The 26,220-nt window shown below is 41.4% G+C and overlaps 1 protein-coding gene across 1 annotated transcript in view; it reads right to left on the bottom strand.

The window, feature by feature from the left end:
- LOC134792951 (inositol hexakisphosphate and diphosphoinositol-pentakisphosphate kinase 2) overlaps positions 1-26,220 on the bottom strand; it is a 55,278-nt gene that overhangs the window by 11,311 nt on the left and 17,747 nt on the right. The window contains exons 6-25 of the mRNA XM_063764429.1: positions 25,346-25,433; positions 24,747-24,951; positions 23,559-23,765; positions 21,879-21,953; positions 21,269-21,457; positions 20,766-20,851; positions 18,644-18,784; positions 17,952-18,183; positions 17,222-17,430; positions 15,704-15,930; positions 15,146-15,282; positions 14,780-14,894; positions 13,838-13,965; positions 11,599-11,713; positions 11,129-11,206; positions 10,295-10,377; positions 9,486-9,585; positions 8,506-8,587; positions 4,078-4,449; positions 1,899-2,078 (exon numbers count right to left, since the gene is read on the bottom strand). Coding sequence (XP_063620499.1) covers positions 1,899-2,078; positions 4,078-4,449; positions 8,506-8,587; positions 9,486-9,585; positions 10,295-10,377; positions 11,129-11,206; positions 11,599-11,713; positions 13,838-13,965; positions 14,780-14,894; positions 15,146-15,282; positions 15,704-15,930; positions 17,222-17,430; positions 17,952-18,183; positions 18,644-18,784; positions 20,766-20,851; positions 21,269-21,457; positions 21,879-21,953; positions 23,559-23,765; positions 24,747-24,951; positions 25,346-25,433 — 3,049 coding nt within the window. The remainder of the gene's footprint in view (positions 1-1,898; positions 2,079-4,077; positions 4,450-8,505; positions 8,588-9,485; positions 9,586-10,294; positions 10,378-11,128; positions 11,207-11,598; positions 11,714-13,837; positions 13,966-14,779; positions 14,895-15,145; positions 15,283-15,703; positions 15,931-17,221; positions 17,431-17,951; positions 18,184-18,643; positions 18,785-20,765; positions 20,852-21,268; positions 21,458-21,878; positions 21,954-23,558; positions 23,766-24,746; positions 24,952-25,345; positions 25,434-26,220) is intronic.

Below are 26,220 nucleotides of genomic sequence, written 5' to 3'. Positions count from 1 at the left end.
CATATCAAATGAAGGCACAGGCCCATTAAACAGCCAAACAGATGATTAGTACCGCGACTATTTAGCTGTCTCAAATAGGTTGGCGTATTTTCGGCAGAAAAATACACTTCTATTTTTTTATTAAAAAAATAAAAAGGCGTCAAAGCTAATTTTTTCAATTGTTTCTACTTTTTTCTGTGAAAATATATACGTAAGAAAGTTGCTTTTGTAAAATATTTCTATGATATTTATATTTCTTGCACCATTTTTGAGAAAAGCACTATATATGACTCGGCTGGAAGGCTACTTGCTGGCTTCGGATTCAATTAAACGGACTCCCAAGGTCGTCCGTTTAAAACGAATCCTCAGCCTGCAAGTAGCTACTTCCGAGCCTCGACAATAATGTACTATTCTTCACTAGAAGAACTCATTTTTATAGCGAGCGGAGATACGTGTTTCTTGTATGTTTTAGTCAAACACAATTTACACTATCCAATTCAGTAAGTATTTTCAGATCCCGCCTTTTTTACTTTTTTTATCACTTCTAAGAGGCGTTTTCTGTTATTTGCTTCAAACCGACTCTAAATTTAGAAGCGTTTTTGCTAAAAAAAAACACAAACCTACAAAAGTAAAAAACGCCTTAAGCGTGAACTGAATGGATAATTGTAAAAAAAATGAACTGATTGGTTTTGACATTTCTTTTTTTTTTAAACAAGAAATTGGTCCTATAAATAACCTAATTTTATTTTTGAAGGAAAAAGTTGCGCCAAATAAGACCTTTTATTGATTTTTATGTTTTAAATGATACTCATTGCTGTAGCGAACCGTCACCAAAGACAGATGATGATAACAATGAAACATTGTAGTAGTGGTGGTTCAGGTGCTACAGCTATTGCCTACTTTCCAGCTTGGTTTTAGACCATCTATTGCCACATTTCCGAACAGTGGCGTGAAAAATAAATAATTTTACACCATGCATGAAATAAAGCACCAGATAATTATTAACAGAAAAACACAGATCGGAGTTATTTTTAAACACAAGTTCTATTTAATAAATCGAATAGAAATATAAAAAGTAGGTGAGTTGACCGTGACGTCACGATATTATGTTTGATATAAATTCCATATTAGCAAATCGTTTTGACAGTTCTAAAAAAGTAACTGATTTGACTACGAGTAGTAGGAAAATACCCTATTACGTTGTAACTCTTTCGTATGTTTAGAGTTGGAACAAGCTGAGTATGGGGCTATTCATAAATTACGTCATTTCAAGGTGTCTGGACATCGGATGATGGTAGCATGACGTAGGAGGAAACGGGGTCATTCGAAGCATGATTTTTGGATGATTTTAGGGTGGGCGGGTCAAAAATCGGCAAAAATAGATGACGTAATTTATGAACAGCCCCTATGCATGCCATTTTCAATGATAAAATGTGGCTGGATTAATGTCGAATCCCTTCCTTACTTTATTATATTCAAGTCGGTGTAAACTTAGCTTAGACGGACTATATTTGGTTTCAAGTTAAGTCACAAGAATTGACATCTTTATAGGCTGCTTTTAAAGTAATGCGACAGACAATCATTAAAACCAAATCATGATCATTGCTGTCGCTCGCAGCGTCGATCGCTATTCATTTGTTATTAAAAAATGATAAACGGTAACGGTGCTATATAGTTAGTAGCTGCTAGTTCCGTCAATTCCAACAGTCCCAGATATTAAAACTTTTAAGTCTTGCGGTTGCAACTGCGGCAGCGACATGGTCGTATGCACTTAACAACCAAATTATACTTAGTATGGAATGGCGGTTGCAACCTTGTGGTCGCACTTGTGTGCGTACCCTACCTACTAACCTGACCCGAAGGCTGCGGAACGTATGATCCGAGCGTGAATGCTTGGACGAGGAAGGCGTAACACTCACTGTTGGTGGGCGAGGCGGGCTTGGCGGGCGGCTCGGGCGGCGGCTGGGGCGGCGTGCCGAGCAGCACGGGCGCGGCCGTGACGCGCTCGAGGAACACGTCCAGCTGCCGCAGCGACAACGCGTTGTGCAGCGTCTCTAGGGGCCGGATGGCCGGCACGCCCCCGAAACCTTCCAGTGCGGCTGGAAACACGTTTACGCGAGTGTTTATAACCAACACATACAATGAAAACTTAAGAGCTTTTCTAAGGGTGGTATTCCAGTTGTCCAATGTGTATTTTGTCACACATTTTGCTTAATGAGAGAGTGAGACGCAATGACATTGGACCGATGGAATACCACCCTTAGACTCTAAAATATAATATGTATATCGTGGTTGTTGTTAGTTACTACAGTCAGTAGTGAGATGTTAAGTGGTGAAAGTGGGTGTTACTAAATTATTAATCAAGTTGTTTGTTTTATATAGAAAAATACAAAATTAAGGTGTCCTTATGAGAAAACGTGTTTATAGATGACACTGTCTGCGCGAAAATTTTAAACGATGATTCTAAATAATTTTCTTTATTTACTCTTCGGTACAGTCAGCAGCAGAAGTTTCTAAGCGGGGGAGGTGTTCAAAATGATCATGACGCGACTTTATTGTTAAGAGAATAAGAGCGTGTCAAGGTAATTTCGAACACCTCGCCCGCTTAGCAACTTCTGCTGCTGACTGTATCATGACAAGTATTGAATGGCTGTTAATATGTACTTATTTGGAAAACAATAACCACTTTAATTAAACCGATCCACTTACCTGTCACTGAAGATGAAATCTTACGAAAATAACACAAACATTTTTCACCAGGGACATCCCTACATTCGTCACTGATTCACATTGCCTGTCGATCTACTGTTTTCCAAAACCTTGAAATTCACCAACAATTTATTTTACGTCACACTTAACTTAAGTCATGTATGTCTCTAATTAGACTAAACAATGGTATGTGACTAACTGGATTTTCTTTGTTCGAAATTCTCATCAGTATTCTTTTGTCTCGGTAAGTATAGATAGATTGACAAAAACTGGCGCGGATTATTTAATGTTATGAGGATTTTTATAATTCAGTAGGAATATTGCGCCAGATTTTATGAATCAACCTGATAGAACTGGCCAAGCCTAATACACGTGTTAGTGTTACATTATACTTACGTCACGAGTGGTTAAGACTAAACTAATAAACTGGCCATCTACCGAAGTCATACTACAAATACTTTGCGTCATTTTTATTCGTTACCTATCATAGAAATCTTGTTCTATTTTTATAAGTGTCTTGGATTTAAACACATTTAGATATAAGACCGCGCGAGACATGTTTTTCATTTATACAAATTCCGAAATTCCGCGCCCTAAGGGTGATTTTATAACACGTCGACTACGGGAGTCGTCGATGGCGATACGCGCAATATGCACACATTCACAACTCGAATGCTTGTGTAAATGTGTTAATGTTTAATTGTAAATTATTAATAATATTATTGATGCTCCGTTTTTATTACATTCACTTTCATTCACTTTCCTTCAGAGTCCCTCGACGTTGTGAACGTGCTTGCAGGAAAAAACCCCTCTTTTACATCCCCCGTAGTCGGACTGCTTACGCAAAAAATAGTTTTGTTAGAAGGGCGTGTAGGTTGTACAACGAAAAATTTCTGAGCCTTGATATTTTCTGTGAGAAACTTAATAGATTTAAAACACTATCTATGCAGTGTAATAATTAATAACCCAAATGTTTAGATTGGCGCTATAAAGAAATAATCTCAGTATTAGATGTTACTGCTTTTTATAATTTCTTTATTAGGTAATAGATAACAAAACCTTCTCAGGATTCAGTTTGTAAACAATTAGTAACAATACCATAAGGTTGTTATAATACTCTTATATTTTTATTTTCATCATTTTTCTTTTTTTTTTGTGTTTTGTTTTTGCACGCACAAATAGCTCTCTTTTACTATGTAGAAACTACTTAATAAACATGATGTTAAAATATTTTCATTAAGGAAACTGTAAGTCTAGTTTTAAGAAAAGTTCCAGTGTTATATATAACTATAAAAGACTGTTTGTTTCTTAAATAAATAAATAAATTAAAAGTAATGTACCTAAGGATTATGAATTCCACTCGTATAAAAAACCTTTTTTTTAACTTACTGTTGTTTGCTGCAGAGGAGGGTATGCAGACGCGTAGATTGGGCGCGGAGCTGGAGCCGGAGATGACGGCCGTGCTGAAGAGGCCCGCGGCGCCGGCCGCCTTGCCGCGCGCCAGGCCCAGCATCTTGAGGTAGCTCATCTGTCCGGCGATGCTGTGCCGCTGGCGCCGCCCTGCGCCGCGCCACAATGACTCCTCGAGGCGGGGCCACGAGGCCACGCGCCCCGTCCCCGGCCCCACCTCTACTCTACTACCGAATGTGATCGCGGACAGCGGCAGCTCGTTAGTACTGGACTCGACCCCCTCCAGGTCGAACTCGGGCGTCTCCGGCGCCGAAGTCAACCCGGAGGGCGACGTGAGCGTTAGCACGGGGACTGTTAGCGGGCAGGGGCGTTAACGGACGTGCGGTTACGTGATATGCGAATGTAGTTAGAAGGGGGGTGATAGAAATAAAATAAATTAGTATATTGCGTAATAAATAAAGTATAGAATTGTGCTTAAGCGTGCCCGTGAGTGTCAAGACGCGAGACAGTCAGAGTAGAACCCGTAACCAGGTGTCGTTTGAGGATGGTGGCCGCCCTCCGTGGACGCAAGCCTCCGCCGCGGGGCCTCTCGCCCGCTCATACGAGTATGATCGGGGGAGAAGGTTCATGACTCGAAATTTGCGTTCACGGTACTAAAACACGTCACTAGAACATCTTACAATAGCTATATAGTTAGATACCATCACCAATAACGCATTTCTCTTTGTTCATTAAAGTATATGGCTCAGATATCAGAGTACAAAATACTTAGTTATGGTTTGTAGGTGTGGTGCACAATAAAATCGAGAAGAGTGACCAATTGCACTCAGAATGTCATAGTTTCGTAGATGTATTAAAAGTAAAGATTTATGCCAATGCTTATGATGATAATGATGAGGAAGTCATAGCCGATTTCAGCCATAGCAACTGCGTGTACTGGACTTGAACGTATTATGATATTGAATATGGAAACATTGAAAACGCACAGATCTTAAGAAGCAACGATGATTCGGATATGAAAGTACTCTGATATCTGACAAGCATTATAAGACCAATAATTCTAGTTATAAGTGATAGTATCTAGGCAGAACAGTAGACAATAACCTTAACTAGGTTAACGGTTAAGAACACCATGCAGGGCAGCACAATCACCAAACGCACACGCGAGGAGCAAGACGCGCAAACACACAACATCGCCGGCCAGCTGAGCTCACCACTCGAAACGCTAGAAATGACACTATTTAGAAAACATATTAAATAAACATACATCCTCGATGGGACATGCTGGCTTACCTCCAACAAGGGGGAAACTAGTTATAGGTCACTACTGTTTGTCTGGTGTACCGTTTATAAAGCTTTTGTTTAGTTTTATACGTTCAGGATTAAGGGCCATTTATTGTGTCAAAATGTAACCAGACGTACTAAGTTAAAGAGGAATATAAGTGTTACAGTAAGTACTATACTTACGTCAAGGAGGGATATAAACACAAGACGTTATTTTTTACTATAGTACAATACAATAATAATTTTGTTAATTTAATTAGATGGGGCTATTGAATTGAAGTTTAAATGTAAGTAATTTAAATCAATAAAGTTTTCTAAGTTTTTTTGGAAATTAATCGTGACATTTAGACAATGGTATTTACTATTTAAACGTAGGTAGGTACATAAGTCTGGTAACACTTCTCACCATCAAAGGACTTAAACTCCGAAACAAAAAACCCTAAACCTCATCTCGCCTCTCTCAAAAGACAGTCTAGTGAGAAAAACAGGTGACAGGGCTCAATTAGATTGTTCTATACTGTTCCGCATTTTCTTATAGGTAGATTGAAAACAAGATATAACTTTTGAGATAAATTGCCCACTCAATACGCTAAGATTTATTTCAATGAGTAGGCCTAAATAGGTTCGAGTATGACATGGAAAACTTTATCTACAAAGAAAAGAAGTGCCGTTCGCCCATTTTCTGAACTTGTTTGTCGAGCGAATTGCGAGCTCCTTTAGAATACAACTAAAAATGCACATATTATAGAAAGACTAATAATGAAATTATCCTTCGTGTTAAAGTTTTTGTATCGGAGTTCGTCCGTTCGTCGGGTATCACATCACCTTGGTTGTCGAAGCTCTGCCAGGCCTGCAGCCGGGTCAGCTCCGCGCCTGCCCGATACACCGGACAACCGTACACTACATATTGCAGTAAAACATGACGACAAGACGCCTGTTGGCTTAGGCTAGGTAGGGTTGGTTGGGTAATGTTAACTTAGATATTTCAATACTCGCCATTTATCTTTCGAAATGAAAACTAAATTAGTTAAATTTTATTAGCCATTTCAGAAGTGATCTTATTAAGGCAACAGATTTCAGTCTCATTTTTTTTAAGGCTAAGTATTGTTTTATAACAAAAACAAGACCGAAGTGATCCCATAAGTGTTCCGTGAACAAAGTTTTCTACGGGACACAAAAAATTACCAACTTTAGATGCCAATGTCAATTTTTTTATATACATTTTAGAATTTTATTTTTTCTGTGGCAATAATAATTTAGATACCAACCAATAGTTAACTGGACGAGTTGATGCTTTTGCACGGCCAATATTGTTGTACATTTCAATAAAATATTGTTAACCCAAACAAAGTACCACTCCAACTATTATGTATGTATGTATTTAAAACCGTGCAAAAACATAATACTACCGTCCTTTAATTTTAAAATAATATAAACAAATAGAAGCGAGGACACAATAAATTGTAGAGAATAAAAAGAACTGCCCAAAATCCAAGAAATTCGGAAGAAGTACCTACACCACACATTTTACTGCAATTTGCATAGTTCAGAAGCAAAGTCAGGCATAAGTTGCGAAGTGGTACCTACGGTGTTGCTTATGAATAAAGAATAAATATTAACATAATCTTATTCAGTAGCAAAGTAATCAACTAATCATGATTATGAAAAATGACGAAGAATAAAACATTAGATTATCTTACGTCATCCGTTAACGATCCCATACTTGATAATGTTTCATTAAATTCGAAGTCGCACTGATATTCCGTCACGCCAACCCCTATTTAGGTACATACCTACTCTAGTCAAAACTTCATTAAACACAACAGGCCACCAGGAGTGCATTTCAGAGCACATGTTGAAATATCTGGAATATTTTTCCGAGCTGCCTACTTTTCCCTGAACACATAACAACGCAGTCTCGCGCCTAACTTATTTTTGACACTTTCAATAACATTAGGCCGGGGGTGCGATACCCGTGATTCTATAAGGGATTTTCTAGCTATTTGTATCCTATTTTGTAGAATGATTCAGTTCCATATTTGTTTTTATTTTATGAAGACTGGTATTTTGATTTTTAACTCGCCAATTTCACCGCCACCAAACTGTCTCACAGTTTGGCGAAACATTAGATTAAGGTACTAAATATTGTATCTTTACTGTAAAATTTTCAATAAAAAAAATTTGAATTAAGCTTCTTGTTGTTAAAAACAGTAGCCCTCCCATTGATCACTTTTTCTTTTTGATTTCAAAGGTCATATTCAGCACGTGTGGCAGCAAATATATTTTTATATTTTTCTGTCTGCCTAGGCCAGTTTCACAAAGCTTGTAATTTGTACAGTCAGAGTTTACAAAATCTTTACTAGTCAATGTTTTATAAATATATATACACGCCTCTATGCCACTGACAATAAGGCCGTGTAAATATATTATTGGAACATTGGCTTGTAAGGATGTTTATAAACTCGACCGTATACTAGCAGAAGCTTAGTTTTAACCTTTTCATTAGATGTCCTCTTGCTTTTTACACACTTTTATTTAGCTTCACTGCGTATAATATACCTATATCTCTTTGTACAGTCAGCAGCAATAGTTGCTAAGCGGGCGAGGTGTTCAAAATTACCTTGACGCGCTCTTATTCTCTGAACAATAAATTCGCGTCATGATCATTTTGAACACCTCGCCCGCTTAGCAACTATTGCTGCTGACTGTATATGGTGCTACAAATCTTGGAACTTAAATTTGAACTACTTTCGGGTGTCTGATTGAGCTGAAATTTCGCATACTTTCATATTTTCGATAACAATGCAATAATATGCTAACATGGAGCTGATCTGATGATGCAGTCGGAAGGTAGCCAAAGGAACTCTTCGATGGAAAAACATAATGAGTTTAGGCTCATTTGAAAGGTCTCGAGAAGTACTTGATAGACATGCAAAGTTGAGAAAGTACAGTCTGCAATAAAAGTGTGTATCAAAAAATATGTTTGACGGTTATTTGTTTAAAATACAAGATTTCGTAAACCAGGCCCGCATTATAAGGTTCACAGTACCACAGTTGACATTGACACTCGCTTGCAGTTAGTGAACTCTGGTTAGCCACGGCGGGCGTCGCGTGCGCACTTACCGCTGTCGTGCTGCTTGTGCTGGTCGTAGCTGCGCGCGCGGGGCTGCGGGTCCTCGCTGGCGTTTTGTTCTTTCTCTTCGCTCTGGTGGAGTAAAGTGGATGTTAAGCCCTGTTTAGACGATGCGAGAACTCGCATAGGAGTTTCATTACATTGCTGTTTTTGATTGGTTGGTTGAATTGGACGTAACCAACGGTCCGCAATGTAACTAAAATCGCATACGAGTTCGCGTGCCGTCTAAAGCAGCCCTTAGGGTGGTTTTACATCTGTCCAATATCATGGTCCAAACACATTGCGTCTCACTCTCTCATTAAGCAAAATGAGAGGCAAAATACATATTGGACAGGTGGAATACCACCCTTAGAAACAGGTTTGGTGTGGCAAGTTAGCATTAGTAATAGAGCTAGTTTACGCTAAGTTTGCACCGATTCGGCGGTGACAATGTATGACTTAGCGTGGGAGGATTCTAGTTAGGATGAATATCCAATTTTGATAGCTTTGCTCATATAGCCGCTTTTGCTGATGACTATGTGTTTTTTGGCTGATGAAATTCCGTTCCGTAACTATGGTTTAAATATTTCATTGCATCTAACTCAAAGGGCGACAATCTGATGAAATGCTCCAGCAGCGGCATGGTGAGCGACAAGTTGCAATTTGTTGAAGTGAGACCCTGCAATCTGATAAGTTCCCACTCATAGCAACACGATCGATACAGCCTCAATGGCGAACATTCGGATTCGGCAGGGCAGGCCTCAGGGCGTCACGCGGCAAAGGGATCTGTGCATCGAGCACAAACCTAGTAAGACTGGTCGCATACTTGTATGTGATTTATAGATGGTCAAACAAGTTTGTCAGTAGAAAAAGGAGCGCAATTTTTTTTTATAGGACGATTAGATTTTTTTACTGACGGAAATGGCTTGACAGAGTATATTTTGTTTGGTATGTTTGCCGCTCTCGCATGCACCCTACACACTGCCGAGACCTGTTCGCGATGCGAGGAGTGTTCGGGCCGCGCCCGCAGCTCGTTGAGGCGCGCCGCCAGCGACACCGCCTCGTGCCCGCTCACCGTGTAGTGCAGGTTGCTGAAAAAGGTAATGCTGAGTTATAACATTGTATAAATTAAACAATAAGTTAACACATTCAGTGCCGAGAACCCGACTATCGGGTATTTTATGATTTCGTTCCCAGGCCGGACGACCCGATAGTCGGAATCGAGGTACTACAGCTTTATATGACGAAATTGTTGTAGCCTGGCGCGGATATCTTGTTTGCCTGATTGGCAATGAGTGTGTTAATCTCGTTATGCACATTTACATAATATATTTTTTTTATAAAAAACTATTTGCGCTATAAATGTGTTTTTTATTTATTAATTCGTGGAATAAAATTAAAGCAATGAGTAGCAGTAAGGAGAGCACATACACTGTAGTATTGTATGTGGTAATGGCTGCAAGTGTTACACCTGCCGACATAGACCTTCTCAAAAGCCTCCATCAAGGCCGGTCGGTTCGTGGACGCCTCCAAGCCGCATTCGATCTCCAAATATGGCGCCCTACGCACTGCCACATGTCGAATGTGCAATGCATTTCACTCTCTCATTAAGGAAAATGTGAGACGCAAATACACATTGGAGCAAGATATTGGACAGATGGAATACTATCCTTAAGCATGAAATTTATCTTAACTATATCGACGACTCATTTATAATCCCATTTGACAGAGAAACACCAAACATAGCTCGCTCCATTTACCCTTTGTGCGTGACTAATGATGTAACATCTGTATTCTTACCAAATTGGAATCGGATCTGAAGGCCTCAATTTAGATTTAGAATTTTTCCTCGGAGAAAAGGTGTTGTCCAGTTCGTCGGTGTCCTGAAAACATTCATAGCATACATTTTCAGTAAAATGACTAAGGCTTAATGTTCCTATTTCCCAAGAAATTACGCGTTCGATTGACCATTTAATTACGAGATTAACGACGTGATTTAACAATATATCAATAAGACAATAATTTTATATTTCTCAAAATTGAACCATATCACCAGTTCTTGAGTTTAAATCTTTCTTTCGTGCCCATTCTATCTTCTATGACCAAATGATCACCTATCTTGTTTGGTGATATTGTTTAATTTTGTTTGGCAAAAAAACCTAGATACAGATGTAGTGCATAATTATTTTCCATCGTATTTTCACGGAAACGTGGGTGTCTTGCTATTTCAGTCAGTCTCGGTACAAAAAGTACTGAGGTTGACTGAAGTAGCATGACAAATACGAACGTTTCCGAGACAGTACGACGGAAAACAATAGGGTATTATACTGTTTTTAAAATAAATTATTTTACACCATGCATGAAATAAAGCACCAGATAATTATTAGACAAACACAGATAGGAGTTATTTTCAAACACAAGTTCTATTCAATAAATCGGATAGAAATATAAAAAGTAGGTGAGTTGACTCTGACGTCACGATGTAATGTTTCATATAAATTTCATATTAGCAAATCGTTTTGACATTTCTAAAAAAGTAACTGATTTGACTAGTAGGAAAATACCCTATAATGCACTACATCTGCAAATGGGGACGAGCCGAAATTTGAGGACACGTTAGAAACGTGTACTTACCGGTTGTAAGGTCTCTTGGCTCGCCATCTGGTCGTCTTCCGCTTCTTCTTCTATACACTTCACTTCTTCGGAGGAGCTCTGCTGTAAACATTTATACATGTCATGTACCTATATTTAATTACACAAACGGGTCTACCGCGATATAATTTCATTGCTTTTACCTTTAATTCCGACGTTTCAGCTGAGTTGCACCAGCTGTGGTCACGGAAAGACTGACGTCCCAACAAATACCCGTAACCCCGTAGACCCGTTTGTGTAATTAAATATGTGTACAAAACGCGAGAGTTTAAAGTGTTATGTCATGTACCTATTTTATTAATGATTGATCCCCTTATTCATAAAACTTTCCTTATTTTAAAACAGACGCCAACTTAACACTTTCGGTGCCGGGCGCCCCGTTTCCAGTACAAAATGAACACGCATACGTGTTCTTGTCAGTGAATGTGTTAACAAATGCAGTATGATCTTACAGAGTTGTTAGTGGTGGAATGGTTCCGGCTGTGCGGCCGGAAGCCGGGGCCGGGCGGGAGGTTCTTCTGCACGCAGCAGTTCACGCCGGGGCTGAAGTGCAGCTCTACGTGGAACCTGGACAGAATACACACAAAAATAACAACAAAAAATTCTTCAGGGTTGCCTTGAAAGTAGTCATTAAGCTATTCAAGAAATGAGATAACCCTACAAAAAATACCTACAGCAAAATGTGAGTGAATGTCAAATGACTTTGCCTCCAACTTTTGGTCTCTAATTGGCTATCTCTATAGTTCGTTTTTTTTAGCATTAGAAATAAGGTAAACAATCTTGATGTGTCTTTTTATTGAAAATCACGTTTTAAAAATAAAGGTCTCTGCCCACTACAGCGTATCATACCATGACCGTGCTATGAACGTATCAGGCACGGAATGTAACGCGACACGGACTACTATGCCCACTACACCGTGTCCACATCGTTTCATATCCGTTCATAACGGGTTTAGTGACCGTAGTATCCGCGTATCATCCCCGTAGCTGTGTTCAACTAAAAAAAGGGTACTTATATAAATGTAATAATTAGTTCACAACAATTGTTCAGATAATGTGAATACTTTGCAGATATACTCGTATAAGTAGGTACATAAATAATCTAAAAATAACAGTAAGTATTCAATATATTCAAGTACCCTCTAGCATTTTGAATAAATTACTCGATAATAATACCATAAGTATATTAAGACGAAAGTGGAGGATCCGAGCGAAATCGCCTTTTCATACAAAGGTAGTCCTCATTTTCCTCTCTAAATATTAACTTTTTTGAAAATATTTTGACTCAATTTGTTCCCCCTGCCGCCTACGTTTGTCCATGGAGAAGCGGCCGTCCCCTTTCCTCTAGAAGTCGTCTATGATAATACTTATATGTATGTATATTGAAAGTACAATTAAACTAAATGCCTACAAGACTGTTTTACTTCCTCATCAATTTAATTTCACGCAAGATCTTTCTTGGTATTTCTTACTATCCATATACTTAGGATGCTTTTTAAATTGTATATAAATTCGTATTTTCGGACAGTCTCAATTAATTTTTCGTCATCCATTTTAATATTCAAATTAACGTGCGTGTTCTAAAACTGACGGAATTAGACTGGCAAGAGCGAGCAAGAAATATGGCAACGCGTTTACAACGGGCTTAGAACGGTCACCATACGCGGTTATAACCCGTCTGTTCACCGTTTCGCCGCCTGCACGCACCGTTCTGGCAACGTTGCGTGCCATGCACGGAGCAAAATATCCTCGCCGACAATTTTTGACGGTCCGTGCATGGCACGCTACGGGTATGGTCGGTGACGGAACGGGCTAGTGGGCATAGTCTCATACATTTTAATACAAAGATATTTTTTTTGCCTGACACATTCATAGCACGGTCATGGTATGATACGGTGTAGTGGGCAGAGACCTTAAGTCACGGCAAATATGTAACAATTATGAATCGAATACGACCATTTATATTCTTCTGCTTTCATAAGTAATAGTTACTGATTTTTAAAAAGCGTTTTTCAATTAAAAGACATGTCAAGATCGCTTACCTTCTTTCAAGTTCTTTCTAATGCTAAAAAAAACGAACTATAGTATTGGTAGGAACTCGCGTCTTTTGAGTCTCAATTTAACCTTTTCGACGCCGTGTCAAACACAAAAGCTGTCACTCAGACGCCACGTCACCGAAGTGTCAAAACTGAAATTGAACTTTATGCATATGCATGTAGGTCTATGTTGCTCTGTGGTCTGTGACCGATTAATTGGTCTTTGGCGTTGAACCTGCGGTGCGGATATATCGGTCATTGGCGTCCAAACGGTTAACGAACTCGACTCGTTAATACGAGACTCTGCGCTAAAAATGCTTCAGTCTTTTAAGTTCCGAGTCTAGTCCTATATCGAGTCTTTTTTAAACGCAACTCAAAAGGATTCGAGCCGATAAAGACTCCGTCAATAATTTTATACATAAGATGTACCTAAGGGTGGTATTCCACCTATCCAATTTATCCAATGTGTATTGCGTCTCGCATTTTGCTTTAATGAGAGAGTGAGACACACTCACATTAGACAGGTGGAATACTCTAACACATAAATTGTACATGTGTCAACATGCATTTTGACTTTTTTTGTAGTGAGAGTTATCTAAGCATCTTGGTACGGTTACTGACACACTCATACGTCGAATACCATTGAGGAACTAACCTTTCTTCAGAGCAAGGGTCCTTCGTAGGGTCCTCGTACAGCATAACGACAATCTGCGACATGTAGTTGAGCTCCGAGACCATGGACACGTATTCCATTGCGCGCCGCCACTGCTCGTCTTTTAGTACCTGACAATTATCATAAAACATTGTTTGTTAATAAAATATATCAAAAGCACCGTATCGCGTAATATTATGAGTTATCTAATACCTTTAAACGAGCAATTCTGGTTTATTTATTTATATACATATATATTTCGGAATAATAATAATTATTTGCCAATTCTCGGGATTAGTTGCCAAGCGGACCCCAGGCTCCCATGAGCCGTGGCAAAATGCCGGGATAACGCGAGGAAGATGATGATACATATATATTTCGGGGATCTCGGAAACGGCTCGATGAAATTTGCTATATGGGGATTTTCGGAGGCGATAAATCGATCTAGCTAGGTCTTATCTCTGGGAAAACGCGCATTTTTAAGTTTTTATATGTTTCCGAGCAAAGCTCGGTCTCCCAGATATTAGGATATAAATGATGCCATCGCTATAGCATTTTTCAAACACGAAGGGTACGGCGACAGATACTCGGGGTTAGCACTGATTAACTAGCACGTTACCTATCATTTCGTGGATAAACAAAGTCATATTTTTGTTTTAATTACGGTGACAGATGTCATCTCCATATCATTTATAACCTTAAAACGCCAAATCTCGCAAAATTGTACTGAGATGATACTTGTCGTGTTTTTCCTGTTTGAAAAATACGATACAAAAAAGTGGTGTGTCGCTGCCTGGTAAACGTATTCAGTGAGCACACTCTAGTAACACGGTGAGCAGCGAGTCTACAGTGGTTCTCGCTGGCAAAGTATAGACCCGGCCACATCAAACCGTCTCTGTACCTGCTAATTTCAACCTTAGTAGTAAATCATTAAGGTACACATACATCTAACAGCCCGCCGAAGCGTAGCACAGTGAGTAAGGAGTGAACATGGCTCTCGCTGGTGAAGTACAGACGCGTTCGCACGTGCCGGCCCGGCGACGACACGCCGTGGCTGTACCTGCAAGCGAATATAGAACTTTAGCAGCAAGGAATTAATGTCAAAATAAATTTATGATCTAGGTCTGTATGCTCGTATTGTGCCGTACAAAAGCACGGAAATACGAGCTAACAATCATAACCTAGCGGTACATTGATCCGGCATTGTACCGGACTCTCACCCACGCTGCAAATGACACATTGAATCTCTCTCACCAGTAAAAAATGCGTTCCACCATACTAAACTAATTCAAGATTAATATTTAAATTTACCTTGGGTTTAGCCTATTGACCGTCTCCTCGCCGGATTCCTCGATGTTCCGTTGCAGGTCCGCGCGGATCTTTTTGAGCAGCGGCGTGCAGATCCCCTGCCCAATCGTGAGCTTTTCTTGCATCGTCAGACCATATTCCTAAGAAAAAAAAGATGGTATAGTACAGTCAGCATCGGAATAATTTAGTTGACAAGGTAATCAAAATTATTTAACCACAACTTTATTGTCAATAAAGCCTTTTTACAATACATGAACCCCACACTGCTAAGTATGGTGTTCCACCTGTCCAATTTCTTGGTCCAATGTGCATTGCAACTCACTCTCTCATTAAGCAAAATGCGAGAAATAAAAAAAAATCCTAAGACAAAACTGTGACTATATAACATGCCGATTTTTTCGTATTTGGAATGTGATTTTCCCAGGATTTTCCTCGTGAATGGGTCACATCTAATAAGTGAGTAAGTTTGCGTGAGAAATCGACCTGTTATGTAATCAAAATCGACGCGGGGTAAGTGTATTCTTATGTCCAATATTCTTTTTTCTGAACATAGACATTCACCTGCGGTATAACAATGTCTGCCAAATATTTGGCGTACATATACAGCTCCTCGGCCAAGTCAAACTGCAGTGCATGTTGATTATGCTGAAGATCGTATTTGATGCAGTCGTAGATGTCCGGGATCTTCGAGATGTCGTACGTCTTGTTCTTTGTGCAGAAGTCTTTTTCGATCTTGCCCCAGCGGCGGCCCATCAGCTCCCAAGTCTCGCCGTGATAGAGGATAGTGTCTGAAAGATAATTCATTAGTATTAAAATCGATCAGTAAGGAAAAAATGTTGAAAGAATGTTTATGCTCATGTGATACTTTTACGAGAGAAAGTGATTAAAGGGTAACGATTGAGTTTCTACTTTTGTCTGTGTCATTGTCAGCAGCAGAATGCGCCAATAGTAGTTTAGTTTAATTAAGGTGTGCTGATCAGGCGATTTAGCCTCTTGTGCTCTTCGTGCTTTTCCCAGTGACAATAACAAGGGCTCATGTAGACGGTGCGAAAACTCGCATGCGAGTTTCATTACATTGCGTTATTTGATTGGTCGGCTGAATTGATGTAACCGCCTTGGTCCGCAATGTAACTAAAATAGTATACGAGTTCGCGCGCCGTCTAAATGAGCCCTAATACGAGATCCCTAGTGGCATACATATCGTTTCTCACTGTGTTATGGTACGAAGTGGCATAATAAATCAAATTCCTTGACTGTACGAAATGGACGCGAGCTGTTAGCGATCCTTTCGCAAAAGATTAACGAGTGAGGCACTAAAGACACATTTGCCGTGAACTCGCCAGACCTGAACGTATTTTGATGTTGTTGCCTTTTTTTAGGTTAAACAGGATTGTCGGCTTCAATGGCGCTACAAATCAGCCGCTCAAGTCAAATGTGTCTGAGGCTCTCGCAGGGGTTGATACTACCGTTTCTACTTAGAGAAGTCTCTGGCACGCAAGGCTGGGTCACCTTTAGTCTTGGGGTCGTCCTTCTTCACCAGCACGATGTGCACGAGCTGCTGTATGAGCGTGTGCACGTGCGCGCAGCAGCGCACCGGGTTCTTGACGAACTCCATGGCGGCGCTGATGCTGAGGCTCTCGCAGGGGTTGATGCTACCGGTCCTACTTAGAGAAGGCTCTGGCACGCAAGGCTGGGTCACCTTTAGTCTTGGGGTCGTCCTTCTTCACCAGCACGATGTGCACGAGCTGCTGTATGAGCGTCTGCACGTGCGCGCAGCAGCGCACCGGGTTCTTGACGAACTCCATGGCGGCGCTGATGCTGAGGCTCTCGCAGGGGTTGATGCTACCGGTCCTACTTAGAGAAGGCTCCGGCACGCAAGGCTGGGTCACCTTTAGTCTTGGGGTCGTCCTTCTTCACCAGCACGATGTGCACGAGCTGCTGTATGAGCGTATGCACGTGCGCGCAGCAGCGCACAGGGTTCTTAACAAAGTCCATGGCGGCGCTGATGCTGAGGCTCTCGCAGGGGTTGATGCTACCGGTACTGCTTAGAGAAGTCGCTAGCATGCATGGGTGGGTCACCTTTAGTCTTGGGGTCGTCCTTCTTCACCAGCACGATGTGCACGAGCTGCTGTATGAGCGTGTGCACGTGCGCGCAGCAGCGCACCGGGTTCTTGACGAACTCCATGGCGGCGCTGATGCTGAGGCTCTCGCAGGGGTTGATGCGCTGTCGGTCCTGCTCGGTGAACTCGCGGTCCACTTGCATTGCTTCGTGGAGACGCGCTTTCGCCCTGAAATTAATAATTCCTGTTCGTAACAAATTCCATTCATAATATGTCCCATTCTTAAACCTTTGGCAGCTAAAGGCGTCAACTGACGCGCGCTGCTACAGCCCAATCAACTTTCGTCCATTTCAACAAAGTTCACGATGACGCGCCGCACACGATAGGCATGGCGTTCAAAGGGAATATCCCATGCTCAAAATTCCTCCCTTTTCGCAATTCGTACGTACTTTGAAAGTGGATTCGCCATCTCGTCTCCATCATAGTCCATAGTTCAGAATATTTAAACACAGGAAAAGTAAACTAGACATCTACACATTTTATGTCATTCAATTAAAATTTTAATGCATGTCACGTAGCATAGTTACTAAAAAGTAGTTACTTACTTACTTACTTAATGGCGCAGCGAGCCAAAATAAGTCTTGGCCTCCGACACGAGTAAACGCCAGTTGTCTCGATCCTGCGCAATCTCCCGCCAGTACAAAGTAGTTAGCAAATATTCATGATAATCAATCAATCATGATACTCACATATTCTGCACCTTCGAAGAATCACAATCATTATCCAGCAGTCCATTGGTATTAGCAGATTTGACCATCTGCACTAGAATGGGCGTCAGTTCGCCTTCCAAAGCCAGCAATCCCTTCGCGAACGCCGCGGCCGTCATCTGGACTCGACCTTCGTCTGACGCGTATATTTTCAGGTCGTGCCTAAATGTGGAGTGGAGACGCAGGAGCCCTAGGCCTTGGGTGCCGCCTTCACCTTAAACAAGAGCGAGAATGTTCGAATACAAAGTTGTTAAAATGTTATGTATTTTCTAATTCTTCTAGTACACCAGAAGGTGGGAAAATGAACATATCAAATATAAAGGTACAGTCTAAAACAAGAAACGAATTGGCCTAATTAAAAATGCGCAAAGATCTATCTTTCCAGGTATGAGTAGAAAACACTTGAAAGTTCTATTGGTCCATGAAACAAGGACGCACAGGCAGGGTCGCCATGCGACGTAGAGAATCATGTGTTTGGTTGGGAAAAGTAATATAATCTCAAATGTGAGCCCTTTGTTAAAGTTTCTTGTATTTATCTGCACTAGGTCAGGGGGTGTGTGCAGCTAATGACGGGTCATGGGGGGTTATAGTGAACATTGAAATCCGAAAATTGCATATCAGCGGCCCTGTAACTCGAACTTGCAAGAGAACCTTTCGAACTCTCCAATACTAACCAGGTATATGCCGGCCCTGGCCGCCGGGGTACATGCAGCGGAACATGCGGCCCAGCTCCTCCGCCTGGATGCGCCCCGCCGGAGTGAGTTCGCCGCCCCACTTAAGGATCAGCACCAGTGACGGCTCGCCGACGCCCTCTACTGTAAGTTATGACCATTTTAGTTTCTAGGATAACTCTATAGGGTCGCTACTAGATATAGCTGATTTAGCTAGATTTTACAGTGCAAAACACAACCAAACCAATTTTTCTATTATCTATGAAGTATTTTATAGATAAAGAAAAATATGTCTATTATATTAAAGACTTTATTCATTATAAAACGAAGCTTTCTCCAAACTTATAAACACTACATCTATGAGTATACGCCGAATACCTAGTCTAGCTTTTATAGCATCACTAGCGTAAGCAACGTTTGAATACAGAGTTGGCCGCTACTTAATCGAGGTCTAGTGTGAACTAAATTAACGAAACTTAAAGCTTTTCTACTATGAATTGCCTAAAGTGGTATTCGAGCCATTGGCATTGGCAAAGTTCAAATATATTATATAATACATTGTAAAATTATACCATTCCCCTATTTTTTTTATTTAAATCAAAGTGTTAATCTTCGAAGACCCGCCGGTTCCTTTGGTAACTATGCAGGAATGCCACCCACTGACTGAATTAGTCGTCTTTGCAGTGCATACAACGAAAGCACGTAACGTCAATATAAACTCCATATGTAAGGTACCCATGTGTCGATATAAAGACGAACCAACATCTTTTCAACCAAAGACCAAGTATAAATAAAACGTATCTCAATGATATGACGTCTAGAGTCCAAGATAGGTCTGCAATGACTTTGATAGCACACGCAGTGCAAGTGTTATTTTAAACGTCAAACTTCTATGAAATTATCACGTATAAATAACAATTGCACTGCGTATGCTATCAAAATCGTTGCAGACTTTTCTTGGTCTAATTCTATTATCGGTCGCTCCCCAGGAGTAGTGACAGTAAGGGCTCATTTAGACGATGCGAGAACTCGCATGCGAGTTTCATTACAGGCTGCTGAAGGACATAACATTCCTGAAGACAAGTTTGGCAGAGGTGCAGTCTAAGTTAGAGGTGGCCAATAACACCATTTGTGAACTTCGTACTGAGGTAGTGACACTCCGTGCCACTGTTTCGGTATGTAGGTCACACGAGGCCACTGACTTGGGCTCGTGTAGTGATGCGCGTGCAATTGTGTGCAATGCTGGGTCAGCAACGAGCGATATGACGCCAGTCCCCGCCGCCGGCCCGCCCCCCGCACCCCGCACGCCGCGTCTCGTCGTACCGTCATCTGCTCCAGTTGGTGTATCAGTGACTCCTGGTCTCGATTACGCTGCTGCTGCAAAACAAAGAAAGGCACCTCCGAAGGTGCCCGAATCTGCTTCTCGAGATGAGAAGCTACCCCGCGCCGAAAAAGGTTTCCCGCAGGCGTCGAAGGAGAGGCGGCCGCGCAAGGCGCCTCGCAAGAGCCAGTGTGGCACAGCGGAGCCAGATATTGCATCTGGACTGAGGGCTGCCACGCCGAATACGGCGCTATACGTATCGCGCCTGCATGTTTCCGCCACGGCAGACGATGTGGTGGAATATCTTCGCAAGAAGACCCGTTACGAGTTGAAAGTGTTCCAGCTGCGATCGCGACATTACGTGCACTTCAGCTCGTTTGTGGTGCGCGTGCCGCGGCCGCTGCTGGAAGCCATCGCGAGCACGGACTTCTGGCCGAAGGGTGTGATATTTCGGCGGTTCCGTGGGAATCTGCCGAATCCTACACCAGAGCAAGTGACGCCGCAACAGAAAACTGCGTCACGAAAATGATTTTTTAGTATTTAAGTTTTTTATTATTGTATATATATGTTAGTATGTAAGGTATGTATCTATGGGCCTTAGTAGCCTGAAAATAAATGCTTTGATTGATTGATTGATTGATTACATTGCGGTTTTTAATCGGTCGGTTGAATTGGACGTAACCAACAGTCCGCAATGTAACTAAAATCGCATGCGAGTTCGCGCGCAGTCTAGATCAGCCTTAATGGAGCTAAAGTATAATAAGCGTGTAAATGTGTGCAGACCGTGTACTGGGGGCGCGTTACCGTCGTCGGAGCTGGAGCCGCGGGGCCGGCCGCGGGGCTGGTACTTCATTTGGACCTTGCGGTTTATGCCTGAGAAGTGACCGTACCTGTACAACGATAATATAATAATATAATTAGAAAAAAAAAGGAAAATTGCCATCGGGACTTGTTGACAAATGGGTATAGTTACATCTGGATTTTCCTCATCAGGGCATTAGAACATTCGGTCTTATTGACAATGGGCATTTATTAGACATACATATGCTACTAAAGGTCAAAGCACTTACAAAATAGGACAAAGTATGGGTACTTACATCTCGGACCACGGCGGACTTTCTCTGATCAGATCGGGGAAATCATGAAGGAAGGCCAGCCTAAACCGGCGAGCGCGTATAAGGAATATTATGAAAGTGAAGGAAGCGCAAGAGGTATGTCAGGATCGTAGCAAGTGGAAATCCGTGGTCTCTGCCTACCCTTCCGGGAAATAGGCGTGATTACATGTATGTAGGTATGTATATACTTACATCTCGAGTACGCTTTTAAGCTGCTCCAATTTTCCCTGTTTCTCCTCTATCTCGGGGTCGGCGTGCCGCGTATGTATATCAGCTAGAAGTGCGCGAGCAATGTCCAGGATCTCTTGCAGTTGCTTGGGTTTCTTTAGTTTGACGTGGCCGCGCTTGAAACCGGAGTATTTCTCGAAGATTTCGAAAAATCTGAAAGGAGTAGGAATATAAGGGATGCCATGGCATGAAATGGATATATATCGTTCGATCTAACGTGTGGGTTAATATTTTATTATGCTTTGGGCCAAAGAGTGGTTCGTTAATATCTACTCTGGGCATATCTGAGAAATAACCTTATACAACTTTGGGGTTTCACCTGCAATGCTTTTAATTTAAATGATGTGTACATACTATTGTAGTATATAACCTATGTAGGACAAATAAATGTTTTTGATTTGGATTTCAAGTTCACAGAATCATATACACAAAGGAAAGTCGATAAAAAAGGTGAACATACTCCGTCTAAATTACGTCACTACGACAGACTTCAGACATATTTATCTAGAGATCTCATCACGTGTCTAAGATTTCGAAGAAATCATTATCTTATCACCGAACTCCTAATACTAACCTTGGGTGTCGGACTTCAACTTTCATCTTCTGTTTGGGCGTTCTGTCACCATGACGAATGACGGCTACCACGCATCTGAAAAGTTTTGCTATGGTTAAATTATATATCAAGACTCTACAACAGCAGTGCTATTGCATTAATAACATTTTTAATTGCGGCGTCTAATCTGGTTGCGCTTGATTTCTTTTGAAGTATCTAAGTTTGAAACGCATTTAATCTCCATTTTTGTCTCAAATGATTAGATGATTGACACGTTTTGAAGTAATAACGGAGATTTTCTTCAGCTAGTAAAACTGATAAATGATAATGATATCTTAGGTAACTACTTAGGAAGAAAGAAAGAAAGAAAATCCACAAATAGTTAAACCTAGTTTTACCCACAGCCAAATAATAATTTATATGGGGACAGACAATTCCTAGTAAACGAACCTCAACTCCATCATCTTCTCAAACGTAGTGAGGTGTTTCGAAGTAATGCGATTTTTTTGAGTCAGTAAAATTGATATAGACTAGATCAGCGGACGGCAACCTTTTAGCAGCCAAGGGCCACATAGTACTTAACGAAGTTGACGCGGGCCGCACTTTGTTAATATTTATGACTTTATCAGACATTGTCGTTTGTCAACATTACAAACAAAATCCACGGAGGCTCGCGGGCCGCAAGTGAGAGGTTCGCGGGCCGCCTGTTGCCGACCGCTGGACTAGATGAACCCATTTTTACCCGCAACGCACAATAAAATAATGGGTTATAGGGGACAGACAAATTCTATTAAACAGACCTCAACTCTATGGGCGGGTCGTCCAGCTGGAAGGGCACGGACCACGGGATGTGCAGCGTCGGCGCCAGCTCGCGCAGGATCATGTTGCCGAGGATCTTCGCGCAGTCATCGTAGGACTTGTTAGAGTATTTCATAATAGACAAATTATAGTAAACAAACCTCAACTCCATCATCTTCCCAAACGTAGTGGGCACTATGGGCGGGTCGTCCAGCTGGAAGGGCACGGACCACGGGATGTGCAGCGTCGGCGCCAGCTCGCGCAGGATCATGTTGCCGAGGATCTTCGCGCAGTCATCGTAGGACTTGTTAGAGTATTTCATAATAGACAAATTATAGTAAACAAACCTCAACTCCATCATCTTCCCAAACGTAGTGGGCACTATGGGCGGGTCGTCCAGCTGGAAGGGCACGGACCACGGGATGTGCAGCGTCGGCGCCAGCTCGCGCAGGATCATGTTGCCGAGGATCTTCGCGCAGTCATCGTAGGACTTGTTAGAGTATTTCATAATAGACAAATTATAGTAAACAAACCTCAACTCCATCATCTTCCCAAACGTAGTGGGCACTATGGGCGGGTCGTCCAGCTGGAAGGGCACGGACCACGGGATGTGCAGCGTCGGCGCCAGCTCGCGCAGGATCGTGTTGCCGAGGATCATCGCGCAGTCATCGTAGGACTTGTTAGAGTTTTTCACACAAACAAATGCTATTAAACAAACCTCAACTCCATCATCTTCCCAAACGTAGTGGGCACTATGGGCGGGTCGTCCAGCTGGAAGGGCACGGACCACGGGATGTGCAGCGTCGGCGCCAGCTCGCGTAGGATCGTGTTGCCGAGGATCATCGCGCAGTCATCGTAGGACTTGTTAGAGTTTTTCACACAAACAAATGCTATTAAACAAACCTCAACTCCATCATCTTCCCAAACGTAGTGGGCACTATGGGCGGGTCGTCCAGCTGGAAGGGCACGGACCACGGGATGTGCAGCGTCGGCGCCAGCTCGCGCAGGATCATGTTGCCGAGGATCTTCGCGCAGTCATCGTAGTACTTGTTAGAGTTTTTCACGAAGGAAAATCCGTTCACGTCGCAGACGAATGATTTGCCGTTCGCTCTGAGGAGACAAAGGTATTGTGAGAAATGCTGCGATATGTCAATTAAGTCTTTGTGGCATTGGGATTGGTTTCTCTCTTACCTATATGTAGGTATAAGTATGTTGCTACGCCCTAGTAGGGTCCGTGATTGTACTTACTTAATTCTAAGAACGTCTGTAACACCATGGCTGCAACGAATAAATGAAATGATTTATAAAGTCGGTCCTGGAACTTCCTTGTGGGAATCCTAATGTGCTATGCAAAGGCTGATTAGAATTTTTTTCACTCCCCGGCCTTTTGACTTCGATTACTTATTTATAGATTATTCCCAAACCTTAAGGCCTTTGCCTTAAGGCCCCAGACACCGTCGTGTTCATGCAGGGGTAACAGAAACAGGGCCGGATACCTTTTTGTAATATAAAACTAGAGGACTTTACTACACAACGGATCTCTCTGCCTTGACGTATCGCTGAAACATCTCTTTCTAGCCTCATCAGCTCAATTTCGAAACACAAAAAATCTTCTCCTAGTCAGACAGTATGACAGAGTAGCGGACCTCCTTGCCCTCACACTTATTCAGCTACAATATAACTTACCTAACAATAATATTCACTCACCCCTTTTCACGCCGACGTATGCATAGTGCTTTTCTTAAAAATGCAATGAAATAAATAAAGAAATCTCCACGAAAACAAAAATTCACTCACCGTTACAAATCATATCCACAAGCAGTTTGTTTGAACGCCAGACCGACTTTCCTCGAGATGAGCTTCTGATTAGACAGACAGATGGCCAGATGGGATACCGATCTTCATACTTTCCAGCTATACTTTAAAATTTCTTAATGTTCACTCACCTTAACAAATCAAATCCACTCACCGTTTGTTTGAACGCCAGGCAGACTTTCCTCGAGATAAGCTTCTCCTGGTTAGACAAATAGACGGGGTCGCAGATCTTTATACTTTCCAGCTATACTTTAAAATTTCCTAATGTTCACTCACCTTAACAAATCAAATCCACACACCGTTTGTTTGAACGCCAGACAGACTTTCCTCGATATAAGCTTCTCCTGGTTAGACAAGATGACAGGATAGCGGATCTCCTTTCCTTCGGAATCGCGTTCTACTTTGCCGTCGAGGGCGGGACTCTTGCGGGCTTCAGCGTGAGCGTAGTCGGGGCCCACTGTGTATACTTTTACGTCGGTGCCTGGATGTAAAGTGGGAACATTTTAGTCTTTGTTACATTGATATAAGCGTAATTAACGCTTGAAAATAATATCGATGTGACAAACATGTTGGCACTGAAGTAAGTTATGTCTATTGTACATAATCATTAAGGTTTACAATATTAGATAATTCTGTTTTCCTATTACAAAATCTTGGTCATATTATTCTAAATTCATTCTTGAAGATATCAAACTCGTTTCTGAAATACGTTTTGAGAGATTTGAGACCTATTGTGGAAACATTACGAAAAATAAATGGCTTAAAGATACTTTAAAGTGTTCCGGATATAGGCGATAATCTCAAGTGTTGGCGAAACAGCGCGATTACTTGAAAATTTGATCAAAGTGTTTGATAAAAGATAAACGCATACGTACCATCAGTAGGCATAAAATCTTCGTAGATAAAAGATCCAGTCTTCCTTACTCTAGATTCTGGTGAATAAATGCTGCTACGACTTCCAATCTGAAAGAAAACATCTATTGCAAAGAATGACAGGGTAAAAGGACTGAAGTTTGTCATAAGAAAATGTATGCACATTAAAAAAAAACTACATCATCTCATAAAGATTGTGACTGACTAATAATATTTCGCGAGTAATAATGTTATCTGCTGTTCGCCTTTTTGATTGTTACTAGCTTGTACATTCCAAAGTAATGTTTTCTTTAAAGAATCCAAACTGGCGCAAGTCAATTCACTTAAAAGTGTCCAGATCTGGCACTGCATGTCTTAGTGTGGTATTCCATCTGTCCAATGTCCAATATCTTGGTCCAATGCAAGGCTCGGAACCGGTTTTTTTCAAAACCCCGAAATAGCCCAATATTATTAATTATTTTATGCTCTTTATCTACGACTGAATCATGTATTTAGGTAACAACTTAGTATTGGTAGATTTTCCCATTAAAAATTAAATAATAAACCAAAGAACGAAAAATAACGTACTAATACCTACCGGTATTTTTTGTATGAAGAAAAAACCGGTTCCGAGCCTGGGTCCAATGTCATTGCGTCCCACTCTCTCACGAAGCAAAATGTGAGACAAAATACACATTGGACCAAGATATTGGACAGATGGAATACCACCCATACGCCATGTCCAGTGAGATCCTTTCGCAAACAGACGCATTCAATAGTACATTATTGTCGAGGCTCGGAAGTAGCTACTTGCAGGCTGAGGATTCGTTTTAAACGGACGACCTTGGGAGTCCGTTTAATTGAATCCGAAGCCAGCAAGTAGCCTTCCAGCCGAGTC

Source organism: Cydia splendana, chromosome 8 (genome assembly GCF_910591565.1).
Source record: "Cydia splendana chromosome 8, ilCydSple1.2, whole genome shotgun sequence".
NCBI lineage: Eukaryota > Metazoa > Arthropoda > Insecta > Lepidoptera > Tortricidae > Cydia > Cydia splendana.
This window is presented reverse-complemented; position numbering and strand designations above follow the sequence as displayed.